A 27,852-nucleotide genomic window follows, 5' to 3' on the forward strand; every position below is an offset into this window, starting at 1 on the left:
TTGCACTCTAAGTGTCCTTAAAGAGCTGCCAGCTCTGATCTGTTCCTGTGTTTGTAAGGACACGGTCCCAAGGGATCTCATCCACTAACTCTTAAAGTAGCTGGAAGTGTGCTTTTCAGAAGTTCAGGGCCCTGTCTTTGGTCTTTGCCGGGCCCATGTTCCTTGAGGTCATGAACTCAACCGGGGCATGGTTGCTGCAGCCCAGACAGCCTTCAGTCTCATCTTCTTTCATGAGTTTGTCTGCATTCGTGAGCACCAGGTCCAGTAACACTTCTCTGGTTGGTTTGTCAGTTCCCGGCCCTGGAAGCTGTCCTCAACCCACTCACTCCAGGAGTCTCCTGGATTGCTTTCAGCCTGTTATGCTGCTTTCTCAGCAAGAAATATATAAATATATATAAATATATATATATATAAATAAATTCTTGTATCAGGATGAAACCTTTCCCAGTGCAGCTTGTACATCTTGCTCCTTATGAAGAGACAGCCTCTCTCCTCTTTGTAGCCATCCTTTAAGTACTGGAATACTGTGCTGAGGTCCCTCCTGAGCCTTTTATTCTCCAGGGTAAAAAAGACCAAACTCCTTCAGTCTTTCCCCCACAGGGCAGTTTCTGCAGCCCTTTGGTCATCTTTGTGGGCCACTTTTGGACCCTGTGTCTTGTATTTTTTTTGAATTGTGGAGCCTAGAAATGGGCACAGTATTCCATGTGTGGCCTGACAAGCGCTGAGTGGGGTGGGATGATCACCTCTACCTCTGCTAGTAATGTCCCTGCGGATGCAGCCCAGGATCCCGTAAGACTTGCCTTCATTGCTCCAGCAGCACACTGATGAATTGTGTGCAGCTTGTTGTTCTCTGGGACCCCGGGTCCCTTTCAGCGAGGCTGCCCCCTGGCCACACAGATCCTAGCCTGGACTGGGCTCTTGGGTTATGTTGTCCCAGGTGCAGGACCTTGCATGTGTTCTTGTTAAACTTCACACAGTTCTTGCTTGCCCACACCTCCTGCCTGCCCAGGTCTGTCTGTAAGGTGGCCCTGTTAATCTAGGGGTTAGTATTCGTTTCCTGTAAATTAAACAATTTAGATGAGAATAGTTCCTTTGGTTATGCAAAAGGTATGTAAATGTGCAGCTTTGCCATTATCCCTGAATGTTTCTTAGAGGCAACTTTTTACAATTTTTATACACCTTAATCATTATTAAAAATACTGCTATTTAATAGTAGCTTTTTCCAGGTTTTCAAACAGTTGCCAATAACATACTTTTATCTCTTATCACAAAATGTTTATCTAAATAACTGTAATCAACTTGTACCTTTCCCTAACTCACTTTATTTACTATAAGTCAGAAATACTGACTTTTTAGTTGTCAGTTTTTGGGGTACTTGACAGAATACATAATTTTCTGTAGTCAGTGGCTTGTTTTATATTATGTATATGCATCACTTGCATATTATTGTGTATATGTAATCACTTAGTACTCTGAGAAAATATTTTTATCTTTCTGTATTTTTTCTCCTGCATAAAATTGGATGTAAACAGCTGTTTCTGGTGATGCTGATTTCTGTGTCTATTTAAATCAACTTTTCTTCATAACAGTCCTTTTAATAAATTAGGGTTCTTTAGTGTAGCAGTAATCTAGGATCAGTAATCTGCTTTTAAAAAGTGTACTAATTTGACACAAAGTCATTGAAGCAGGCTGTCAGATACACAGTCAGTACTTTACACTGGTGTTTTGATGACTTGTGCATGGAAAATTGAAATTGCAAAAGCAACTACAGTTAAAATGTGATTGTGTAAGTAAAAATAATGGATGGTGCTCTTCAGAAATTTCTCCTAGACTCCTCTAATAGGTAAGCTCCTGATATTGTCTTTTAATTTTAATGAATCGTTCTCATGATGTGAGCGTCTCTTATGATTTAGGTGAGGTAGAGATTTTTGGCAAGTCTGAGCAGCATGAAGTTTTGGGATACTGTGTAGGTCCTTGCAAAACGGGGTATGGTTTGGATTTAGACGGTGTGAACGTAGATCTGGATAGGACAGGGAGTAGGAATTTCTTCGGTAGTTCTAATAGTGAAGAAATACAAGTTAATGTTTGTCACTGGAGTATAACTGATTTTACACATTGACTTAATTATCATTGGTTCACCTCAGCTGAGGAGTAAATGCAGGAAGAATAATGGTGTGAGATGGGACTTCTGTTGTCCCATTTCTATTTCGGGTGTATTACACAGTGGCTAGTGCCATTATGAGTATTTGGCAGTCTTTTTATTTCAGCTCTGTTTAAGTCCTTGTTCTGTATCCACCAGTAAGCATTTGAATATTTAAAGTCTTGTAGATAGAAATAAAACAAGAGCCTCTTGGTTTGTAGCCTTGCATTTTCGATTTCTAGAGTTTATGGTTTATAGGCCTGTCTTTGTGTTCTGTGTAGGAATAATAAAACTGAGTTACTTCAGTGGTTTGGTTGGTGTCTGTTTATCCTAAATGCTGTAAAGTTCTTAAATGAGAGGTTCTCTCAAAGATGAGTAGTTTCTTTTGTTAGAAGTCAGCTGAATGGCTTGTCTATCTCAGCGAAGGAAGGAAAGCCCCGTGTTTGCTGTTTGAGTTATTTGAAATAAGTGATGTATTCCTCCTTCCTGCTTCCTCAAATACACCATCTGCACTTTTATATCTCTGTATCTGTGGTTGCACTTCATGAACTCTCAGCAATGTAAAATATGTAAAAAAATATGTGAATAGCAAGTCTCTTTTCTTTCAAGTAGTGAATGACAATACCAGCACTCTTTCCAGAGTAGCATATGACCGTGGTGTTATGCCAGCCTGAGTGCTCAGGAATGTAAGCAGTTAGAGGGGCAAACACACACCTGAAAACAAACACAGACGGGACACACCGAAATACAGTATTCCAGTGTCACCACTGCTCTGCATAACTTTTTGTGTCATTTCCCTTCTCTTGTCTGTCATCACATTTGGTGCCTTCACGGCCACATCCTCGTCGGTGGCCCAGAGGCTCCCTGTTCCCTCTGTCACTCTTCCTGTCATGCCTGGTACATGGGTCACCGCAGCATGGCAGGAATTCCTTCTGCTGCTTTCTGTGAGAATTGCCCCAGTCCTTGTGCTGTAGTGATTAATTTCCCTGTGTTTAATATCCAGTCCTCTGGAGTGCTCTGTGCATTAAAAACATCTTGCATGCGTGCACCAATTTTATTGTGTCAGTAAAACTGCTCCTGACACTTGAAGAGCTCTGTGAGTATCCTTGTTCAGTCCTGGTAATTCATCTTATGGTATCATCATCATTCTCTCTCTACCAAGTTTCTTACCCTGCTTACCACTGTTGTACAGTCTTCATTCTCCTTCAAGTAGGATTATATCATACACTTTTTTACTAAAGCCTAGATAGACTAGGTGGGATTGCATCTGCTTTGTCTAGATATTTTTTTAATCTCATCAAAAGCAGATATTGAACCACCTTGTAGTCTATCTCTGTTTACTTTCTATTTCTGTAGTTACTTATTTCAAAATACATTCCAAAGCTTTTTAATGGTATTTAGGGAAAATTTAGAGTTCTAGGTTTGTCAGAATTGTTTTCATAAATCCAATTATTTGCTACTTGCTAGTCATATGAGAACATACAACTAATTTCATCGTTTTGTTATGAAATCTTCCTGTGTAGTTTCTGCTTTAATACACTGCTTTTTCAATTTTCTGGATTATCAGCCCCACAGTAGAGCATGGCATGGCCTCAAATCACTGTGTGTGTTATCTTTGCATTTAATTTCAGTGGTTAAAAAAAAATGACTCACTTTAATACCAATTTATTTTCCATGACCTGTTCCTCTGTAAAGTCCTTCCTGCAATCTAAGACCATATTGTAATTAACATTGCTTCTTTGTTAGAGCAGTGCTTTTTCATTGAAGAAGCCTTTGTCTATCAGGAATGCTACTGTTGATACTAGTTGTTTTTTGGTCTATTTGTGAAAATGAGATTTTTTTTCTTTTAACCTCTATTCATCTCCCAGCCCAATTACAGTGAACCATTAGCAGTACTGTAAGTAACCTTTTTAAACAATCATTTCCCTAAGTGATTCTGACCAAAGCTAATTGCGCTTTATGCGAGGAATCCTTATTTTTAGTTGGAAACACATTCCTAGTCACTTCAGTGTCTGACTTTCCTGGATACCATACACCCTTCAGCTTTGACATTGACATCCTAGTATCTTTTTCTGTAGTTTCTTTAGTGTGGTGAATTTAGTATCCTGAACCAGTATTTCTAACTTTTCGTATTGTGTTTTCCTGGGTTCTTACATTCAAGTGTAAATGTCTATCATTGCTCTCTAACCTCTCCTGAAAGAGTGGGTTCAGGTTCAGTTTCATCATGAACCACTGCTATGACTACATAGCATCAGCTCCCACTGATATCAGGACCTCTTCCTGTGCTCTCCTTGTAGGTGGAGAATTCCTCAGCCCTCTGTTGTGTTCCTGACTTGCCTTGGGTGTGAAAACAAAAAAACCCTCTGGGACTCGTAGAATCCCCAAACCTGCCACGATACTGACTTCACGTGGAAAGTTCATTTAAGTTTCATCTTGTACACACGGGGAAGTTTCCATAGTTTCTACATAATGGCTGTTGTAGGCATTTTTGCTTTGGTCTACTGAATTGCACATAAATTAGCTTGGAGTGGATTGGTGATTTGCCTATAGGGTATAAAGCTGCTTCAACTTGCTTAAAATCCCGCCTTTAATTAAGATGATGCAACTGAGGAGTGCAGATGAGACCTGGTTAAAGCCCAGAGTGCAATTGATAGTGTTTCCATTCTCCATTGTCAGACTAAGCAAAAAACAGGTGCCAGAAAAATTGTAATAGAAGTTGAAATAATTTACAAAGCTCATCTGATAACATAAACATATAACTGCATAACATATAAAATTCATAATCTGAATTTGTTTTTATGTGTAGCATATTTTTGTACACTTTATCAACAGGACAGTACTTGCTGGTCATGTTCATTGTGCTGACCTAATTAACTTAATATGTCACTTAATAAAACAGTAGCAGTGGTATGCAGGTAGTTGCCAGGGATGCTTAAAGAAAAGCGAATTTTGGTAACAAAGGATTGTCTGTCTCTTGAATGTTTGCATTTGTTCAGGGATCTTACTTCCCTTGTTTTGAAGCTCGAGGCTATACAAGGACATATATTTTTGTATGGTATTCATCATTCACTGCAATGTCGTTTTTTCTCTTTCTCTTTCCCATTTAAGACTTTGTCATTGATTGCACAGTCACGGAGTGAGCTGCAGGGCAGAGAGGGAAATGTACTTTTCTGTCGCTCAAAATTTGCTTTTGTTGGAGAAAGAAACAGTGCTGAAAGGAACAAAAATGAAGCTTTCAGTGCTGTATTGAAAACACCTTCAAAAAAAAAGAAAAGATTTTTCTCTCTTCATTATAGGTCTATAACACTTGGATATTGTTCTTTCCTGCCAGATTGGGATCATTAAAATTGTGGAGTTTTATGACATCCTCACATATAAAGAGCCTCTCAGGTGCAGTCATCTCTGTAGTTGTTTCCCTGCTGAGCAGAGGGAATGGTCCCCTGGTTGGAGACTGCACAGCTGGAGCGCTGAATATTTGTCGGGTGCCGAGGTAGGCTTGCAGGCTAACTATGAAAAAAAAAATTTCATTTTTTATTTGTGAGAACTGATTATCAGGATGCTTCCCCAGACAGCTGTACTGTTGTTACCTTCTGAAGGATTCATTTCAACACGAACAAGGCACTCTTTTTAAAGGCTGATGAGCACGGGGGGGGGGGGGAGGGTTGAAGGACAACGCTTGGGACTCTTGAACCCTAGCAGTGGGGATTGTCTCTTCGCTCCACAGACAGTGAAGTCCAGTTTGTGGAAAAGACTGGGATGTAAGGGTGTGAGTTGTTTCTTTAATCATCTAAATTATGGCACGCAGCAAGTACTGCTTTGTAAATAATTGAATAGCCTTTATTAGTATCTGCCGCTTCCCTTTAAAGATTTTTGTTAAATTGTTTGATTCTTGCAGGTCCAGTGCTTATGTAGAATGCTTCAGGGATTACGGCTGTACCTTATAATGTTACTGCACAGTACTTAGTACACTGTCAGGCTGTACTCAGTCCTATGGCATGTTTCAATCAAATGGAGATACCTGATTTTGCCAATGAGTATTTTGCTGTTTTTCTCTGCTATGGGTATGTTTACAATTTACCTGAAGATGATTTCAGATCTTTGAAGGCTGTTGATCAACTATTTATGACAATCTAAAATACGAGAGGCAAAATTAAAACAATGAAAACCAAAAAGTTTTCAACAACCATTTAACTTGTTGCCCTAGCACACTTCCTGCTCTTCCTTTTTTCCTGGGGAGGGTGTCAGTTGGGACTGTTTCCTAGTTCACCGTGTAGCTGCAAAAACATTTGTCAGCACAAGGCAGGGGTGGAAATGGCTGGGCTGGGTGAGAGGAAGAGGAGCTTAAGCTGGCACTGTCAACAGAGTTAGTCACTGTCAGCGTGCCGGGGAAGGAAATCACTTCGGTCTGTAGAGACTACTGTTACTCTTTGCAGTGGCAAATACTTAATATTTGATTGTTTCCAGGCTCAGATATTGTAATCCAGAAAGTTTAGGGCTTTTTTATTACGATACTTTCTTGGAGCATGCATGTTTCTCAAGATCACTCATTTCACAGAAAAAAAAAAAAGAGAGAATTACAGTATCTCAACAAACTTTTCCCCCCAGAACTTTAAAGTAATTTCCGCAGAACTATTGTCTAAAATATTTGATGGACATGCACTGGCTATATTTGGAAAGAAACTATTGCTAACATATCTGTCAACATCAGGTTCCTATTAAGTGAATGTTTTTGCAAACCAGTTAAGTTCTTGTCTAAGCCTGATTCAGTATCATTTTAGAAAATACGATTTAAATTTATAAAGGACAAACACCCTGTCTCTTTATGAGAGGCTGAAATGCTTCTGGTTCCATGTATTTTCTCATTTATTTTTTTTAACCACAGTAGGTTTTTCCTGAGACAACTAATAATCAGCACAGTAACATATGGAGTTACTATTTTAAGTCCTCCTCCTTTTTTGTTCCTATTGTATTGTATAAGCCAAGCTGTGTATCCTGTTAACAATTATTTGTAATTCAGTATTGCCTAGAGATTCCAGCTGATCTGCTTGTTGCTTGGATAGTGTTTTGTACAGTAGAGTCCAAGACCATGATCAGGATTCATTGGCAGCAAAAACAAAAACAAAACGGCAAAAAAAAAAAAATACTGAAAATAAATGGTGCGTGTGTGTATTTTTATAGTCATACAGAATTTGGCACATACTTATCCTGTCTTGCTTGTGTCCTGGATAGGTGTATGCTCCAGAAAACCAAAGGGATATTAGGTGAGTTGGCTTTGCTCAAGGTCACACAACAGATTCCTGGCTGATCCAGGAAGAGAACTTTTGACTCCTGGTCCTGTCCTATCCGCCGAACTGCTGCTGACTTCTCTTGAATGGGCTTCTCTTAGGTTAATCCGTCACCCTTTTGAGAGAAAACAAAATATTTCATCAACCAAAAACGAAGTCCAAAGCCTACCTTCTCCGCCCTTCAAGAGAGACAAAAGAAGCAAAGATGGATGTTGCATTTAGGAACTGTTAGAGGACGTGGCATTGTTTGCGCAATACTCTTGGGGTCTCCGGAGATTCTTTCCTAAGCACAGAAAGGCTGAGGAAGTGGACTCACTGGCATGGTGTCGAGGCAGCTGTAGAGGGTTGGCTAAGCTACAAGCATCTGAGCGCAGAATAGATCAAAAAACAAGGAATGCTGCTTTGTTTTTTTGAAAGAATATATAGTCTTAGCTAATTTTAGCATGAGTAGTATGTCGTATACAAAATAGAGATGATTGCAATGCAGGACATTCACAGGAAGTGTACCAACAACTAGTGTTTAAGCCATACATTTTCAATAGTTTTTAAAATTTGCTTCCCTAATCTAGGCTTTTTCTTGTACCAGTTTGACTGCAGCAGATCACCTTTGGCCAGCCATGCTTCCAGAGCCTCGGTTTACGCTTCAGTTACGCTTGTTGGCTTTGCTTAGAATGGAGATTTTTATTTTTATTTTTTACTTTAGTCTTAAGTGAAATAGAAATAATCCTTCAGAATTATGAATTTTATTTTATTATAGTTTTAAGGTTTAACTTCTTTTATCTTCAGTGGTAGGTGGGAAGTGTTTAACAAGAGCAATGTGCCCAGCTTTTCCAGAACGATAAGGAAAAATGAAAGAAAGAGCACAAGTCCTTTGCTTTAGAGAGAGTGTTTTGGTGAAGAAGTAGCATTTAAACCAATAAAAGAATCTATATAAAAGTATTTGCTGTTCTTCAGCTTTCTTAAAAAAAAAAAAAAATAAAAACAATTTTTTGGTCATTTTTGACTCTTCTATTTTAAGGATTGTTTCATTTATGGTTTCATTGCAGTTTTTAATGTAGCTGTAATTACCATGAAAATTTTGTGGTGATCATTCTTTATGCACAGCAGGAACGCAGGTCATTCAGTTTACGGAGCTCCGTCTCAGAGGGCATTCCATTTTGTTGGTCTTAATATCTAGCTAGGTGCTAAGTTTTGGAACATCCAGTTGTGGACACAATTTTATTCCAATTAATATGATCATGTGTGTACATGTGTTGCCAGAAAAGGAAGAGAAGGGGATTCATAGAGGATGGATTAATGAAACTCCCTCAAAGATTAGACTTGTGTTGGCATCTAGGTCCCGTTGCAGTCAGTAGTAATCATGTACCTAGATGGTGCTTTTTGAAACTGGGACCATATCCCGGTTTAGAACAGGCTTGCAGAATAAGTGTTTACATTTTGTAGGTTACTGATCCAAATAAAGATGTTGTGAATAATTATTACTGCTGTGGAGAAACAACATAGTGTGTTGACTGCAAAGAGCGAGATTTGTGCTGACCTGGGGATGTTCACAGTGAGCTCATTGTACCCGTCTGTGCAGTACATGAGCCCAAAACACAAGCCTGGAACTCAAGCTTAGCAGATACGGAATATTTATTTCATTTTAATGGCTATTCACTGTTCTAACAGATTGAAAAAAAAGTTGCACAGAGGTCTTATCTTGGTGTTTGTCTGGATCTGGACACCAATAACGGGCCTCACATGAATTAATGGCTATGAACACAAACCATTCTGTGATCGTTTAATTTTAGTTCTGAGACGGCTACATTATTTTTTTTGTTGGGAATGGATGCAGTTATACCAACAGCTTGGCCTTCGGCACTCTTGAGATTTCTAGCTTTTCTGAATAGAAAACTGCACTCTGCTCTTGCATATTTACTTCAATCCCCCCTCCATCTCCCGTTTTCTGCATGTTTTAAACAAGTTAATAGATGGTTAGTATGTATTTGGGACATAGATGATAGCGATGTTGTTTTGCAATCCAGGGCAAAATGCAATGTTTAGAATTTTAATTAGCATACATTTGAAATGTGAATTTCTCTCTAGATTATAGTGTGTGGTTTAGGATCATGTCTGCTGTCTGTAAGCTGTGTAGTCTTCAGTCATTTTTTCATCCTTTCAGCAAAATCTTGTTAGAAGCTTCTGTCTGCTAGTAAGAAGCTTTCTTTCTATAGAGAGAAAGGAAATGTACTTGACAGTGTCAAATAAGAGAAAAGCATGGAAGTGGTCCAATAGTGAGAATAATTTGTTTTATTACTTTAAGAAGAGTTTTAAAAAAAAAAAAAAAAACAAGCACAAGTTCAGTACTCAGCTCATCAAATGAGTAGTCCAGTTTCCTGGCGTTGCTTCTGGGTTTTGATTTGTGAATGTGTTCAGTGATACGATGAATTATTTTGTGTGCTTCATACCTGTGAATGCTTTGAGGGTTTGATACTTTTCAGGATAATGAGACAGTAGGTAACATTATTGTTTAATCGATGTGAAAAAGGAAGTTTTGTTTTCAAGTATAAGAGGGCAGAATAATTGCTCTTGGAGGAATAAGTGCACATAATATTATTTAAGCTTGTAATGTCAAGTTCAATAGGCCTAAAATTAGATTTACAGCTGTGTTTTGATTTAAGGTTGCTTGCATGACAGTCCATTCGTCCTTGTTCTTCTATTTCTGTTCTTTTATTTTCCTCTGCAGACAAAGCAGAGTGAGTATTGGACGAATGCTATACTTCAGTTGCAAAGCAGGATATTTACCTGTGCTTTGGGAGGAAAAAGGGTTTTCTATACTTGAGAATAAATAGTGTGTTGTGCTCCTGGTCTTTTTATTTAGAAACAGAAATCACTTCTGCTGCTGCCCTGTTGTATGTGTCTTTCATACAATTTGCTTTATCACATGCTCATTGTGAGCATTTGCATGATGCTTATACACACTAAAATACTGTCATTTTTGCACTTTACATACACTGTGTTTTTACAAAATTGTTTTGCTTTTGCATTGGTGACCTCAAGTAAGATTTTTTGTATGGATTTTGCTTTCAAAACCGTGAATAACTACTATGCAGATTCTTATAAATGAAAACAATAAAAACAAAAGTTTCCTAAATTGTAGTAATATTTGGAAGTAAATATGAAGTTGTCCTAAGATTTAAATATTTTTTTTAGAGTTCCAAGTGTTCCTTAAAAACAAAACAAACAAAAAAAAACCACCCTGACTTTCATAGTATTTGACATACAGACTCCAAGAATCTTGTCAGGTGTGAAATCTAATATATTCTTCTTTGAGGAGTGTATACATGCTGTCAGCTTTTGTCTGCGTGAAGCTTTCCTTCTTATACTGATATTCCCTATAACCAGGAGCATGATGCACCAAGGTCTCTCCTTTCTGAACGTGCAGACAGAATATGCTCCAAATCCCCATTACGTTGTACCTTTACCCAGGAAAGCTATTGAAAAACAAGGGGCAGCTCCAGACCTCACCTGAACTTTGAGTCATGTTTGGGAGGGCACAGGGTGGAAGGAGGAAGAACACGCAGGGCGTTGCCATTTCATTCAGGCCAACTATCTCAAGTTGCATTAAACAAATTAAATTGACAAAATAGTAATTTTAGTATCAATTATGTTTGATTCATTATTGATCATTAGTTATTAATGATTATTAATATTTTTTGTTGAAATAACCAGCACACTTCTTATTCTTAGAGGTAGGTCATCTCTTTGAATGTAGTATTTAGTTTTGCAGACCCCAAAGGCAAACATTTCCATGGAGAATAGACTTAATCAGAGCACAGGCTAGAAGAAAACAACTGCAGAAAATTACCAAACAGTGCAACTTCGTCCTGTGTAGGGTCTGTTGCTGTGAGCTTGGGAGAGGCTGGAGAAAGGAAGGCAAACCTGGCTAAAGACAAACCATGGGCAGAAGATGGGGCTCGTGAGGCCAGCACTTGGAAGACTCGGTTTTATGTAGTCAGAAGATCTCCGTTTCTATCAAACTGCTTTCCCGTCGTTATGAATGTGCCGAAGTGCAGCCCAAGAGCTGCAGAGGTGTCTGCATGGTTGAGTGTGTCTGGGAGAAACTGTTTACGCAGCAGCATCTGAAGCTGGGCGGACAGCGGAGCGCGCTGGACAACGGCGAGCCAGGGAGCAAGTCTTGTGTCGCAATTCCCTGGAGAGTGTTCTGGGAACAATGAAGTAACTGAGCTTTGCTCTGGTTTTTCAAGGCTGGCTAGCCTTAGGGATAGCGATCACATTATTCCACTTGCAAAATCATCTACTAACATTTCAGTATAAATAGTGGCTGAAGAAATTGTCTTTCAGCGGGCCTTGGGGTTGTGTTGTATAGGCAGTAACAGGTTACGTAATTAAAACACCGAAAGAAAAAGGTTGAAATTTACAGTTACAATGGATATAATAAAGACCTTCATTGCTTGCTTCACCTTCTTGTGACACCTTTTTTGGCAGTCTGACAAAAATAAGCAGACATTAAATTGAAGAAGTAAATTACACCTCTGAGGAGGGGTGGCAGTTTGTTATTCTCTGCTACCTGTGATGCTGTGGTTCAGTTTACATTAAAATTTAGGTTTGGTGGTAACTACTGAACAAAATTGCAATAACAACTCAATTAGGAAAATTTTAATGAAATACTAGAAAGCAAAAATTCCATAGGAAATAAAATGCACCCTTGGTGAAGTATTTAAATTAAATGTAATGTTTTTGAGAAACAGTGTAAAAGCTGGGCATTTCTTTATTGTCCGTCTTCCATTCAGGTCTCGTTATATGCATTGGCAGTCAAAATATTTAGTTACTGTGCACCAGCTAGCTGTAAGGTACCTGTAGTTCCTAATGAATGAATGTCATTCTCTTAAATGTGTTGTTTTTTTTTCCTGTTGAGCTTGTTACTGAATCTTCTGTGATACTCTTAACTTTTAACATTAGTATGAATAATTTTCATTCTGTTTATAATTTTAAAATAACACCTGTTATAACTGTAAGTGTATTTTTCCATTTTATTTATTTCTTGATTTAGTTGGCTAAAGAGAAAATACGCTAGAAAATGTTTCCCTTATTTAAATGAGTTATATAAATCAGATTTTTTTTATGGTAGAAGTAACATTTGGTGAATTATACAAGTGTCCAGGAAGGGAATATGTAATGAAAAATTTCGGTCAGTGGTCTTTGTCAAGAAGAAAGGGCCTGTTCTTGGTGTATTTTTGGAACTACAGAGAAAAGCATGATGTGCTAAAGCTACTGATTTTAAATGTGAACATGCTTATTTAGGTTTTGTAACTGAATATTTAACATAAAAGTCTCTACAGAGCATTTTATCTCATCCTTTAAAAAAAAATGAAAAAAAATCAGATAAAAATATTTCTGTACTTAGAGCAATATTCCTTTTCTCCTCACATCCCTGGAGGTAATGAAATGCTATGATATTGTTAACTCTGGTGATTTAGAAGCAATCTTGCAGGGTATAGTATTTCTTAAAGTTTTAATGCTTGGACTCGTGTGACTTGCATACAAACCTCAGTTGTAATGCAAAATAATAAAAGGCTATTACTAGTTGCTTAAATTACATCTTGCTAACCAAAATATTTGTAGTGGTAGAGCTTTATGTGTAGGTGAAGCTTTGGGTGCATTATTTTTTCCATGAAAGAAAAGATTTGCCTCAAACTGGTCTTGCAATTTATTTATTTTTAAACTGACTCATTTTAGATATGGATTTAGATATAGAGAGCTGGCACTGCTTTGGCATGATGCGTGCCAATTAGGTTTTGGGTTTTGTTTTTTAAATCTGAAGTAGCCTGTAGGATGCCGGTCTGCTTGTCAAGTGAGTGCTTAGGCTGGGATAAGAGAGTTGTGGTGATGCTGTGAGGCAGTGCTGAGAGTCCTGGTGATGCAGTGCAGAAAAAGAGGATGCCATTTCAGGTAAAACTCTGTCAGCACTTAGTGAAACCCAAGCCTGTGAGGTTAATGCAGACATGCCTAAGACTGTCGGAAGGATGACCAGTTCACTGAATTGTTGCTACTTAACCCTGCTTCTTTTGGGAAACATGAGGTTTAAAATCTTTTTTTTTTTGTTGTTGTGCTTCTTGTCTTATGCTCCTAGTTGCTTTATTTATAACAATGTGTTGTACACTTCTGATATGTAGTGTGGGCAGGATCTTCAGTTCTCTCTCTTTCTTTTATTTTTTGATAAGTAAAGGAGCCCCAGGAAGTGCTGTGTCTGAAGCTTAGCTATGTTTTTCAATGAAATGCAAAGGCTTCTGTTTTAGTGCATTCAATTGAATAGTTATCTTTAATCTAAAATACAGGGGAAAAGTATTAAAACTTTATTTTGTGTGTTTTATGCAAAAGACTGGCAATTATGCAGAAGTGCAGGGGGAAAAACAAGAGAGTAAGAAAATAAAATCCTTATAGATCACTGGATATGGTATCCTTAGGCCCTTATGACTGTATCTAGGATTTCGTTTTATAGCTAAGCTCACTCAGGTAGTGGATGAATGCCTCTGAAAATGGCAATTCAACTCATCCATCCTTCCTGGATGACTGGCACTCATTTCATTGTGCTGTGACGTTGAAAAATAGCAGGAAACAAATGTGGGTTTTTTAGGAAGGGGAAGGGACTGAGAGCAATTCCTCTGTCCAGAATACCCATTGCTGGCCAGTTCACTCCCCATACAAGGGAAGTGACAGCAGAGTGTGGCCCTGGGTAGGGATTGCACTGGCAGGCCTTTGCATTTTAGCAAGAGTTAGGCTTTACATTTGGTCATTTAGCAGGGCGAACACAAAATGTTACTTGTTGAAAGTTCAGTGCCCACTGTCTGGGAGCAATTTACTTGCATAGGTTTTGATATCCAGAGAATCCAGTGGAAAATCACCTGAAAGTTTGTTGTTCAGGAACTTGTGGTTATCATACAAGACGTTTTGGCCTTTGTTTTGGCCCAGTTTTCATTTGTGTTCATAAGTACTTAGGATTAAACTGATGGTTTAATTAGAAAATCACATAACAGGAAATAATAAGAAATAATAAGGAAGTGATATGAAGCATAACAGGAAAAACAAGTGTTCTACATGAGCTGTTTAAAACAAATTGAGATCTTGTGCACCTAATAGAATTTATTAATTGGTAGTCTTTTACTATGGAAACCAGACCTTTTGCAGCATGCAAAAACAGAATTAAAGTACAAATACATTTCTAGCTTTTCAAGTAATTAGTCAGTGAGCAGAAATTGAAAAAAGAAAGCCTCTGTTTGCTGCGTGGTTAGAAGACTTGCTTTTTCTAAGTTTGTCTTTCAGGGATATGTCATATGTGCATTGGCTTTCCATAAAGAAGCTGGTAAGACTCAGGCTCTTGATGTAGTTAGTTAGATATTTCCCATTTTCTTACTACCTTGCTTTGAAATTTCTGTCCAACAGCTGATGCAGTCAGTATCTTAAAATTTAGTACAAACAAAGCTCCTTCTCTAGATAAAATAAAATTTAATTGCCCTTGTAGGAGCTTCAGTAACCACATCTGTTTTGTAGAAGCCTCTTTTTGCATTATGCATTTTCTGTCCCAGCTTTGAAGTTTGACAGTGGTTCATTAGAGTTGATTCATGTAGCAATGAAAATTGGGAGATCACACAAGGGTATTACTTTGATTGTTGCATATCTGCTACGATAGATTGCTAAGACCTTTACTTGTAGAGGGAGCTTGTGGTTTATCTTATACAATGTCGTAATCTACAGTGCTTGCTTAGTTTCACCTAAACTTCTCCATCAAAATTCAGCCAGTGTAAATCTGTTTTCAGTGTTAATGCTCTAAATGGAATCAGTGGGGCCAACAGTTCCATTGAACACTTGCTGGTTTGAGCAAGGGAGAGGGAGGTCCCTGTCAGTCTTTTACCTTTGGAAATTGCTCAGGTGTTTTGACATCAGTATTAAAGACCAAACTGTGTCAGGTTTTCACATGAACTTTCAAGACTGATTGTTGAGGTTTTGCTGTTCAGGATAGCATTAAGCTAACTTTATTTTTCACTAGTTTTGAGAGAACTTCTAAAGTATCTAATTTATTAGGCTTAAAGATCATGCTGTTCTGTAATCTGTACGATTTCATCATATTGATCTTTTTTTAAAGTAATTTCTAAGTGCTTGTAGAGTCTAGGATGCTTGTATGCACCATATAACTACTGTTACTCTGTATGTATGCCCACTTAAAAATGATTGTTAATTAGAATTAAAATTAAGTGGAGTTGCCCCCAAGCAATATAACAAATACAGAAAAAATAAGGTATGTCCATTATCTTAAAGTATAGAATAACTTGTAAAGCATTCAAGCAAGGTTAAATGCTTATTGTCTGAAACTATTCAATAAAACTGTATTTATGATTAGGGTATAATATTTTTTGGATTTTACAGGAGATAAAATTCTCTCTATTCCTTCCTTTCCTGCTGTCATTCTCTCTTTCGTTAGCTGTTGTTTTTTCCATAGTCCTTACATGTTTGGAGTGCTGATTCCAAATTTCCTGGCTTTGGAATGATGCAAGTATTAGAGGAGTGATATTTGTTGTGTTATTTTATCAAGCAAGTTTTTGAATTTTATTGACCATTCGGAAGTGAAAAAGTGTATGATAGATTGCCCAGAGAAGTTGTGGAGTCACCCTCCTTGGAGATCTTCAAAAGCTGCTTGGACATGATCATGGGCAACCTGCTCTAGGTGGCCCTGCCTGCTCTGAGCAGGGGTCTGGACCAGATGGCCTCCAGGGGTCCCTTCCAACTTCAAACAGTCTGTGATTCTGTGATATTCCAAATAGTTCAAAACACAAAGAAGAATGAAATAAATCAAATTTCTAAGCACATTTCAAATCCCATTGAATATAGTCTGTGTCTTCCTTAATCTTTCAAAAATTCAAATAGGAATTTTAAAGGCTATATAACAGTATCAGGCAGATGGAGGAAACTAATGCAGAACTTCTCTAGCTAATCTTGTTAGGCACTTCGTGTAACATTAGTTGGACTAATCTGTACTCAAATTACATCCTGTTTTCTGTGTGCCAAGAGCATATTTATGAGGAATCAACCATAAGCTGGTTAACACACAGCAAGTTGTTTCCCACTGTAATTTTTTCTTGTCAGATGTTTCTGAAGAGTTTCTTCACCTTAACTTTAAAATAAGGTCCTCTCAAAAAGGTAGTTGTAGGATGCTGGAATTTCTGGGTTGGGGGTGAAAACATGAGCATCCCAAAAAATACTGACTGAAGAACTGGTGCCATGAAATGTTTTGATAAATCTTAGATTTACAAAAACGTTCATGTTTTTCCTCACTTTCAGAAGTTACAGCGCAGAGATACAACAAAATTAACTCTGCTTTAGATGGGGCAGTTCTATGTCTTTAATATTTTAAGACTGTTTTGGTATTTTCTGTAGTAAATTATTTTGACAATCCCCTTATGTCTGCGTTTGATTTTACTTCTTACCATCTTGACCGTGAACAACACTGTCCATACAAACATGATTTTTCCTATAGAAATGTGCAGTTCTTGTTACACAGAATAAACTGGGAGGACAGAGAGGGAAAGAGGAGAGAAGAAAGATGGACCTCCCAACACCTGTTAGCTAGTCTGTCAGCACAAATGCAGCCTTCACAGCACAGGTGCAAAACGTGATGTGTAACATCATCCAGCCATCTCAGACGGAGTGTTTCTCTACAGCTGGGTTCTTGGGTTCTTGTCATGGCCCTGAGTGCACCAACAGGCCATAATGGTCCTGAGCAGCATCACCTGGGGTCTCTCTTCTACCCCTATGGGCTCAGGAGGTCTACTTAAGCTCAGCCTGGGGCCTTTAGTCCCTGCTGAGCTGTTGCAGAGTCTCTGGCTCAACCATGACCGTGCCACTGCCCGGCCATGGAGCCCCTTGATCCAGACCTCAGCCCACAAACGGACTGACTGGCTTAATTTCAGCCCAGCTTCATCACTGTGGTCCTGCCTGAAAACCACTGGACCTGATCCAAACCCTGGTGGAAACCAATTAAAAAGAGACAAGCCTATACAACCCTACAGCAGTGAAACTATTTCACTCTGATAATTCCCGCTGTCCCATTTGTCATCCTTTGTCAGGGGGCAGCCTTCAAGGTTCTTGCTGTACCCTCATGTTTTGCCCATCCTCACATCTTCCACTCTTTCTATGTGCTGTGGTCTGCATGTGCATCTTTGGCTGCTTTCTTTGAACTGGTAACTTGTCATTAGAAAGCTAGATTATAAGGCATTTCTGCTGTTCTAGTCCAGAGTCTGGATTTGTCTTTGATCTATCTATATAGGCACTCTGTTGCCATCTGTAAATTGAAAGAGATGAATATTTCAAAAAAGGCAGCAGTCTGAATGAAAAGCTTACTGAAGCTGCTGAAATTAAGGTCTTCTTTCTCCATCCCAGCTTCTGTCTCCTAGTTTTTGTATGTACTTCTGTTTCTCCTGCCTTATGCTAACATCGGTGCTCTGGAGACTTTTCCAAGAGCATGTGTGATTTGTCAGACAGACATCAACAAAATGGTACAGTTTTCTTACATTTTAGTAAGCTAACTTGGCTCACAAAAGAACCTGACAAAGATTTATGTTGACATCAGGTCAGAAGCATGGGACTGAGTGACTTGGAGCAATGATGCAGAGGAGGTGAAAGGAAGGAGAAGTTGAGAGAAGCCATGAATAAGAGTGGGAGGGCAAGCAAACCCCGTGTGTTAATTTAAGGAAAGCAGCATGGTCTCATTTAGAAGTTAGCTTTTAACACGTAGAACGGAATTCAGTTTTTTCTCTTAGCATTGGACAACACCCACACATCAATATCTACCACTACATTAAGTAGGCAATATCTGCCAAAACAGAAATTCAATTGATGATGGAGGAAAATGAGCAGTTGGTAATTCTTTGTTTGATGCTACATGGTCCTACTGTACATACTATATTACCGTTTTCCTGGAGTACATTTTTTTTAATGTCTGCTGCAAAGAGTTTTTTGTCAGTAAAAAGCTTGACATATAGTATCCTATTATTAGTCTCACCAGTCAAGCTCATAGATCTCTCTCTATTTTTTAAATTAGTATAATTGTGATGGCTACATCTTTGCATAAAATCTGTATTTTCATTGTTTTTTGTCTGCCAACTTGGCAAATAATAATATCTCAGGGATCTCAGGTCAGCAAGTTTCTCAGGGGTATAAAGCCTTGTCTTTTTCTATTCTGGAGTAGTAGCTATATTTGTTAATTTTTTTTTTTTTGTAACTATGGAGTCTCTCTCCAAGTTAGAGAGTCTAAGTATCCATTATTTATACTGGATAGAGTTGTCATTTATTATATCTCCCCATCAGTGAATAACAATGACTGTCAGTGAACTGTTCAGGAAAGCCTTTATCTTTCCAGGACAGGCCTGAAGCAGGCTTCTTTTGTTTTTCCCTTTTCTAGTGAAAGAGCTCGAAAATTGTAAGATTCCCAGTGTGCGCACACTTCAATACAGTTACTACATGTATTTTTCTGCTCATCTTGGTAGCCACAGGGAGCATGCTTATGCAGTTAAGAGGGTTGCTGGGTGATAAAGAATTACTTTTGTTGTTCTTCTGCATCCTTCGTTCACGGGCATGATACTTGATAATTATCTCTTAAATGCCAACGTGTTTTTATTTTTATCTAGCTGTGACAGACTAGTCTTCCAGCAGATTTTATTTCCCTCCTACACTCATGCAAACTTTCACATGATGCTTCAAAAAAGGAGCTGAGAAGCCAGGCAAAATCCAGGGATGATCTGTACAAAGCCTTAATTAATTAAAAACCTTATTTAATAAATTGAAACTTTAGGACGTATTACTCGTTGCTATGTGCAAACCAAACATTGTTCTCTGAGGAAGTCATATCTACAATAGCATTTGTAGTGGGATCTCTGGCCACAGAATATGTCCTAAAAATGTATTTTCTGGGATGGCCCCTATCAGTACTCGTTCTGTGCTATCACTACAAATACTGATTAAGGCTAATTGTTTTCCTGAGTCTAAGATGTAAAGTGGGGCTGTTAGTTCATGTCTAGTGGTTACCAAGAGATGAGGTTAAAAGATTTGTCTGTACTTGCTGTGCTGATGTGGGGGACAAGGGTTTGTTTCCATGCTGCTTTGTCATTGATGGTGCTGCCAACAGGGGACTGGCAGTGTTCGGAAGTTCTGAAATTTGCTGTCAGGAAATATCTGCTAATATTTACTTGGAAAAAATAGTAATCTGAAAATACTGTCCAGAAAGAAATTTTCAATAATATATGAGGAAAGCTGTAATCCCTAATGGGATGCAAACTCAACTGAAGTAAATTAATTAAGGAATTTGAGCAAATACTAGAAATAATGCGGTTTTTGTGTATAGTGTTTGGCCATTCTGAAAGTAGAATGATAGAGAATTTAAATAGCTTAAATAAATTGCTTAAAATAACATTGAACTTAATGTACCAGTACAAATGCATTTGTTTATATGAATATGCAAATACAAATTCTATAAATGCAAGTGCATTTCTACAGATGTATTGATAATTTTGAGCTAAAATCCAAATTTTTAATTTGAAGTTGTTTTAATGGATTTATTTTTTAATAGCCCAGAAAAAAAAAAAAAAGGAAAGAAAAAAAAGAAAAGGAGGAAAAAATAGTTAATCAAAGGGAACATACTTAGCTGTACTTTCCTCACCCTCCAAAGTCTGGGGCAGAAAGTCCATATGAACTTCTCTTCCCAGAGCTGTCTGTGATCTCTTATCTGTCTTCGTACTCACAGAAAAAAGGGCTACACAGGGTGCTGTCAAATGCGGAAAGTGAATGATGTATACGCTTTCTGTTTCTTTGAATTTAACTGACAGGAATTGGAAAAATTAATTGGGCCTTTCTAAAAGGTGGACGTCATTGTCTGCAGGCCCGTGTAATATTGTAGGGCCTGTTGCTATTTAGGTCGGACTGGACTGAATGGTCCTGTCTGGGTTTCCTATCTGAATCTCCGTGCAGACTGTTTTTTCGATTTGAATTAATTTCTGAACTCATAGAGCATTGTTTGGTTATTACTGCCAAAGATCGCATCTTCAATCTTTTTTTAACAGGCATAAAGTACAGAAACAATTCCAAGCCAAAGTTAATAAATTTCAAGGTTTTATACCCTGAAAACACCTTTAGGAGAAGCAGATCACCTTACAGTTGCATATGGTGAAGAGCGTGCAGGGCTTTTTGAGTGTTTTCTCATTGCAGATGGACTGTGATTCAGCAAGGCACAGACAGACATATTCATGTATTTTTTCCTGTAGTGAAATCATCACTTTCCAGCAATGCAAGGTTTCACAGTATTTCGGTATAGGAATTGGTTCTTTCTACCAATTCCATATGAAGTTATTGTTAAAACAAAACACTTTACTATTCTGATGACCCTTCAGTTTCTGCTCTGTGTGTATCACTGAGCAGTTGAGATGTAAGCTGTGTAGGTTGACAATGCTGCTATTTTTGCACTGGTATCTAAACCGTATTGCACCTACCATGCTACCCTAAGATTACCTCCCGGGTGCCTTTCACACACATACAGCTCTTGTTTGGTCAACAAACTTCAGCACAGTTGCAGTTTCTTTGGTATGTGTAATGAATAATGCAGTAGAAGAATAAGAGCACTGTGCTATATTTAGCGTTCATTAATGTACATGCTCCCTCTAATCCTTTTAAAAATACATTCTTGCAGCATATTTGTACTCTTGTCTGAACGTTTTACAGTAGTTTTGATTTCAGTGATCCTTTGTGGCAAGAAATGAAATGAGCAGTAGGGTGTTTGTGTGCTGTGAAAGCTTCCTTTTGGTTGTTCGTTCCGACTGGCTTCTCTGACGGTAAGGGAACAAGGCCTACATCTACCAGCTGTCTTGCTGCTGCTTCCCCTAGCACTGGTTTCATGGATCTGGCTCTTGGAAACAGATTTCTGAAAAGCGTGCATTTTCAAGTGTGTTTCCAAGTATTTCAACAGTCTATCCTGTCTAAGAATTCCCCCCGCCCCCCTTCTTAATTTTCATACACAATTGTGTGTTTAATCTTTTGTTGATTCATGTAGGGTGAAAGGGTGGTCCACCACAGGGGTGGTATGATGTGCCATGTAATGTATTTGGACTTGTATCCATTAAACCCACTGTTCTATGAAGCATCCGAGTGCATTTAACGGGGTGGTGCAGGAAGATAAATGCTTGGTACGTGGTAGCTGGTAGGAAAAGTGCTTCCTTTCCCTCCCCATCCCATCGGCTGCAGTGATGGGCAGTGAAGTTGACATTGTCATCGCTTGCTCAGTGTTAACATCCCACTGAGGATAACATGCGGTGCAGAAGCTGGCACGTCTGAATCATCGTTTAAGGCAGCAAACAGAAACAGGGAAGACGATGATAATTAAACTTGATTGATACCTGGAAACTGGAGACAAAGCCCTAAGGCCTAGAGCTTGTTGGTGTTAGGCTTGTGTCATTTTTAGGCTTATGTTACGACTCCTCATGCAGACATCAGAAATACATGAAGCAATCTGTGTGTTTTGTCCCTTCTGCTTAATAGAGGAGCTAAGAAGAGAATGTTCTTTCTGTGCATTTTCTGAGATGATCCTACAGTGCTTATTATATGACTCAGATTAGCTGGTGGTGTACTGTGTAATATCTAAGTTTTCATATACCCACATTCCTTTTGCACAACCATAAGGAGATATTTATATTTATGTGTTGCATAGATTCTGATGTTGCTGTCTACTGTTTTTACTACATGTGAAATACAGAGGAAAATTGCTAAAACTGTTATATAATTCTAAAACCTGTAATTATATTGTAAATCTGGTAACTGTAGAGCCTGTGCTAGTAAAGGGCTGTGGATGCTGCCCTAGACCAGCTGGATTACTTGTTTCCAGGTGTGTTGCAGTGCACTCTCATTACATTTACCTTACTTTGCAAATGAGTAAACAAGCTGATTAAGCTGCAAGAAATGGATTAAGAGAATCAGTAGGCTTTGGGACACTGTCCACTGGTGTTATAATATTAATATATATAACAAGGCTATTATAGGAATGTGCCACAGGTGTTAAGATCTTGAGCACCTTCTTTTTGGTGAACTACAAATTCACTTCCTAGTCTTAATTACATTTTTAGTTTGTATTGTTTCATCATGTTATCTGCTTTACTCTTCATGGCTGAATATTTTCAGTCTACTTCCTGTCCCTTCTTCTCCTCCCTCTCCTCCCATATTGACTTCATGCAAGTTTGCAATAAATATATTAGCTCATAATATCCTGTAATAAAAACATTTTCTTATGTAAATGCATGTATTGCATATTAGGAAGATCGTTGCTATGCTGTTTCAACCTATATTGTACTAAACAGATTATGAGAAATTTCAGAAGTGTCACAAACAGAAACAGAAATGTCAGCTTTCATAAATGTTCCAAAGAAGGTAATGTATCCATGTGAGAAAGTGAATTCTTAATATGCATTTATGATGGTAAACAGTTGTTGAGAACAAGTTGCATTATTTGTTATTGATTGTTTAATCTTTTTTCTTTTTCCAGTTGTCCGTATTTATCAGAGAAGATTACACCTGCTATACCTGCAATTGGTGGGATTCTTTTCTTTTTCGTGATGGGGACCCTGCTGCGTACTAGTTTCAGTGATCCTGGTGTCCTCCCACGCGCAACACCAGATGAAGCAGCAGATCTAGAGAGACAAATAGGTAACAATGAAGGTCTGTTGTCTCTTCGCTTTCCTCCCGAGGGTGTATGTGCTGTGTGAAGGTAGCGTGCTGCTCTGCTCCTGGGAAGAGTTACTCCTATCTTGCCACAGTAATTGTCCTGGAGTTGCCATGTCTGATGACACTGCAGTGATTCCTGTGGAAAGATGGTCAATCAGCTCTTAGCTAAGAAAGGCAGTAAACAAAATACCAAACCTGGAGAGTGATAGTTATTACTGTAAATACTTTTCAACGGGTATGGTAGAAGTTTCGCTGTAATGCACAAGTGAATACTTTCAAAAGTGGTTTTAGCAAGCAAATTGATACGGCAAAGGTTGTAAAGTTGTGCATCTTTTAAAGTAATGTACCCTCAGAGTTTAACAGAATTTAATTACATTGTTATTTATATTGTGAAAGGGTCAGATAAGTCTCTGTATTAATATACAGTGTTGTAAGTTGATGTAATCTTGGGAAGGTTGTACTTCAGTATCTGTGTAAAGCCTGCACAATTAAAGGACAGTGAACTAGATTTTAATCAACCTCGTTTATCGAGAGAATCGACAACTAAATTCTAGTTGTGGAATTTCTACAGATACACTAAATAGTTTGAATATGCTACCTAGATAAGAAAACACAGGGCAAGTTTGCAGAGCTGCTTCATAAAGCAGTGTGTTTGCTTATTTTTGTAGTAGACTACTAAAGGTTACTAATGGCTACTGTATCTACTTTGAAATGGTAGCCATTGGAAATTGTGTGAACTGAAGTCATTTCAGAGGAACTCTTACTCATATAATTGAAAAGACAGGTAACAGGTGTATGCAAGCACAGGAGTACTACCTGTGGGGTCCCTGATCTTAGACTTCGTCTACCATGACAAATAACTGAAGGCAGTAAAAGCAAAAGAGTGGACTAAGGCTGTTGTTGCAAACAGTTCTACATCAATAATGTATGAATTTGAGAGGTTTACTTCAGACAAGGTTTCGTCTTGTTCTCTAGACTAAATGTCCTCCACAACACACTGGTGAAACTGTGTGAGGGCAAAGTCATTGGTTTGGACCCTCATACCATGATTTGGAGTAGAGCTCATTTATTGTACATGTGTAGCAGAAGTTCTGGTTTTGTTTCCTCAGAAATCAAATGTGGTTTGTACACAACAAAATCACGCCGAATCATGCTTGTAAGTGAAGAATGGTAGGGGAATTCATGTCAAAACAGCAAATGTTCACATCAGGATGGCATTAGTTTCCTCAGACTCAGCTGATAAGAGTGCGGGCATGATGTAGGCATCCTGAAGCTGTGCATTCCACTTAAGAAATGTGTTGGGCAAAGAAATATTGTTAAGGTAAAACAAGAAAGCTGACAACTTTAATTAATTATTTTAAGCCTTTCTGAGCCTTTAACACCAAGGAAGAGTAACAAGTTTGTTTTTAATAGCTTACGTACTTTAGTGGTTGTTTGCATCTCACGGTTTCATTGTCACTAAAAGTTTTTTTCTGTTGGGCTCAGTTTCAGAAAATTGCTGTTGGAGGAGGAAGAATTATTTTATTTTCTGGAAAGATGCATGTTACCTTTGTTATGGATTATTTTAAGAAGTAGAATTTCAAAATAGAGTGATGAATTTATTGGTGGTCGCTACAGCGAGATCATTTTCTTTCATCAGATTTGGAAGGTCCTGAGCACAGCTGTAACAGTCTGCTAAGTCATAGGATAGAAAGGGGTTTGCATAACAAACAGTATTTTGTATACTTCAATGAAGTGAAGCCAATGCTTTTGCAACATACTAGGTACAGCAGCTATTTTTATTTGCTCCATGTGTTCTTTGTGTAGGTTTGAGGCTTTTGTATGACCATGTAACAGTTGTATTTGTTGAACTTCGTGGGAAGAAATGTTTCCCCCGCGGGTTTGTGAAGTCCAATGTGCAGTTCACCAATTTTTATAGACCCAGTATAGCTTTTTTAAAAACAGTGTTTTGTTGGCATTCATATTTCAGTAAGACAATCTGTATTGTTTTTATTCATTGCTTGGAGTAATTGTGCAGAACCCAGAGCCAGCTGACATTGCCATGACAGGAAGAAGGTGACATCTAGCCAGATGGAGAAGAATTTGTGCCTACTCTAATGTGAGGTCGTTGTAAGGAAAAGTTGGAGCATAATTTTATGTGAAGAAAAATGTATTTGGTGAGGGAAGTTATCTTAACTCTGGTTAAAGTAAGAATAACCCTTCTGTTGCTTACCCTTCTGAGAAAAGTATGCTGTGTAAAATAAAATGGTCCTCAGTTTAGAAGAGAAAGGCAGATTTGGTGATTTGAATTGGGCCACCTACACTGATGACTGAGAGTTCAGCTGTAGAAAATCATAGCTGTAATTCTTTAAACTGTTTCAAAACTAATGAAGTAAAATTTTCCCAGACAACAGGTTTTCACACCTTCATTTGAGAGGAATAGAGTGGAGAGTAAGAAAATCTGGAAAGAACAGTAGTATCTATTTAGGCACTGCCCTATGTTCCCTGTCATTTCTGTAGGTGCTTTTCCATTTCTGTGTCTTTCTTTGAATTTCTTGAGACAGTTAAGGAAAATGAAATTAAAATCCATTAATGAAGGTGCTCCCGAAATTTACTCTCTGATTATCTACCAGAAATAATAATGATGGTGCAGATGAGGAAAAAAATTGTTCTGAACAAAAACTTATATAGCCTGTTCGTTTTATGTAAAGCAGCCAGGCTTTCTAATGGAAATGCACCTTTTCGGTAATTACATATAAAGGTAATAATGATAGTGGTCTGTTAAAAGAGATTGCAAGCAAGTTGTTGAAGTGTAGCTATTAGCATTTAGCTATCTAGCTGTGACAGGTATTTTTCACTACTATATCCAGCTACTTGGTGAAATGCAGGAGCATTCTAGAGCTCATGTTTTAAATACGCTTTTATTAAAGGATTGCCCCAATTGAAGCACAGCAAATGAATTCTTCAGGTTTTATATCCAGTATTCATATATGTAATACTTAATTGAATCTATGGTTTTGAAACGGCTGTGTTGTAATAGTCACTTTAGGGTTTTTATGATGTGCAATTTAATTCTCTGCTCTTACAGAGCGGCAGAAATATAAACAGGCTTATGAATACCAACTGGGTGTGTTCTTGTCCCCATTTGAAGGATAAGGTATTTTGAATGCTTGCTAGTTGGCACAGGAAGTGTCTTAGATGCATTGTTTTCATAATCCAGTGGTTATAAAGATGCAAAAAAAAGAATCCAAAAGGAGGAGATAAATGTTCTTTGAATAATAAAACCCTCGACAGATAAGGCAGAAGGCAGCGCTGTAACAATGCGCTTCTTGTTGTGAGAGCCTTGACACAGAAACAAGTTACCACAGGTTGTTCCAAGAAGTGCTTTGGCTTGCTGGAAGAGTTGGTGTCCCTCTGCTCCAGATGAAGGAAAGCGGTGACCACACCCAGGATTTTCTGTTCAGATCCTGTGCAAAAAAAACCCTAGCTCTTCTATCACACAGGCACATAAAGGAGCTGGTTGCTGCTGCTCCAGGCATTATTCAGACTCGAAGATTCCTGGAGATCTCCATTGCTTCAGGGTTTGATTTAAATTTGGTTCCTTACAACAGTGTTTCTAGCTATTGATAGCTTTTGTTTCCTTTGGGCTTTATTCACATACTTTCACTGGTCTCTGTTTACGGAGTTCCCCCAGACACAGGACTGGGATTGTTTCCCAGATAATTATAAAAGTTTAATTTATGACTTTCTTTTATTCTGGAGGGCAGTGAGGGAAGGAGCTTCTTAGCATTCCTCTAGTTTAGAGGGCTGGCACCTTCCCATCCTAAATTGTTTCCTGTGCTGCTGACAACTTTAACGGTTTCAGAAATTCGCTATAAAAATGTTGATTCCTGTTATTCATTGAAAAAGCTTCTGTGTGAACTTAACATGGATGCCACACTACAGTAAGGCACGTTAGCTGCCTCCAGTCACAACAGCACGTTTAAAATTTAAAAGCTTAAAACTTTTAAAAACTGTTTTAACTTGCTTGAACCTAAAAAAAAAAAAAAAAACCCACGTCATACACATACATGTATTTCCTGGTTGTTCGGAAATGTCTGTAGTATGTCTGTAAGGGCCTTTTACTTCCAGACCTTTGCTCCTGGCTTTCACCAGCAGGTGTCAGCTGCTGGGTGGGGGCTGCTGTGCTAATTCCCAGTGTTGGCAAAGAACACCTGCACGGACTGGTAGGGACTGTGGGGCTGAACTGGGGAGGCTTGCAACCTGCAGCAACTTGCTCGTCTGTCTCAGCACGGTGTTTTAGTGGTTTTTATATATGTGTTTGTCAAAATGAAAAGGGAAGAGTGAGTATTTCCGGGCTGGATTGGACATGTATGTTGGAGAGCAGTGGTGGCTGGTTCTAACAGGCTTTAGTAAAAAATAGAAATCCAAAACAATGTCATGAAATTAATTATTATATTTACGAAAGATATTCTTGATGGGTTCAAATTCAGGTTGGACAGATGATCTCCAGCCGACTTACCTTAATATCAGTTGGAGAGTACTTGATTTATAAACAATGTTTATTAGTAATTTTTCTTTTTTTCTGTAATTTCCTTGAGTCCGCAGGGCTATTAAAATAACTGATAAGCGATTCCTTCATGGCACGATCTATGCCTCGAGGGTAGGGTAGGCTGAGGACGTGCTTTACCAGTG

At 38.3% G+C, this 27,852-nt stretch overlaps 1 protein-coding gene across 4 annotated transcripts in view; it reads left to right on the forward strand.

The window, feature by feature from the left end:
• Positions 1-27,852, forward strand: part of ZDHHC14 (zinc finger DHHC-type palmitoyltransferase 14) — a 108,670-nt gene that overhangs the window by 35,248 nt on the left and 45,570 nt on the right. For 2 of the 4 annotated variants that reach the window (XM_013178290.3, XM_013178287.3), the window contains exon 2: positions 23,000-23,172. In XM_013178290.3, the coding sequence (XP_013033744.1) occupies positions 23,000-23,172 (173 nt within the window). The remainder of the gene's footprint in view (positions 1-22,999; positions 23,173-27,852) is intronic. The other 2 variants (XM_013178289.3, XM_013178291.3) reach the window with 1 other exon arrangement.

The sequence above is a fragment of the Anser cygnoides genome, chromosome 3, assembly GCF_040182565.1.
Source record: "Anser cygnoides isolate HZ-2024a breed goose chromosome 3, Taihu_goose_T2T_genome, whole genome shotgun sequence".
Classification (NCBI taxonomy): Eukaryota; Metazoa; Chordata; class Aves; order Anseriformes; family Anatidae; genus Anser; species Anser cygnoides.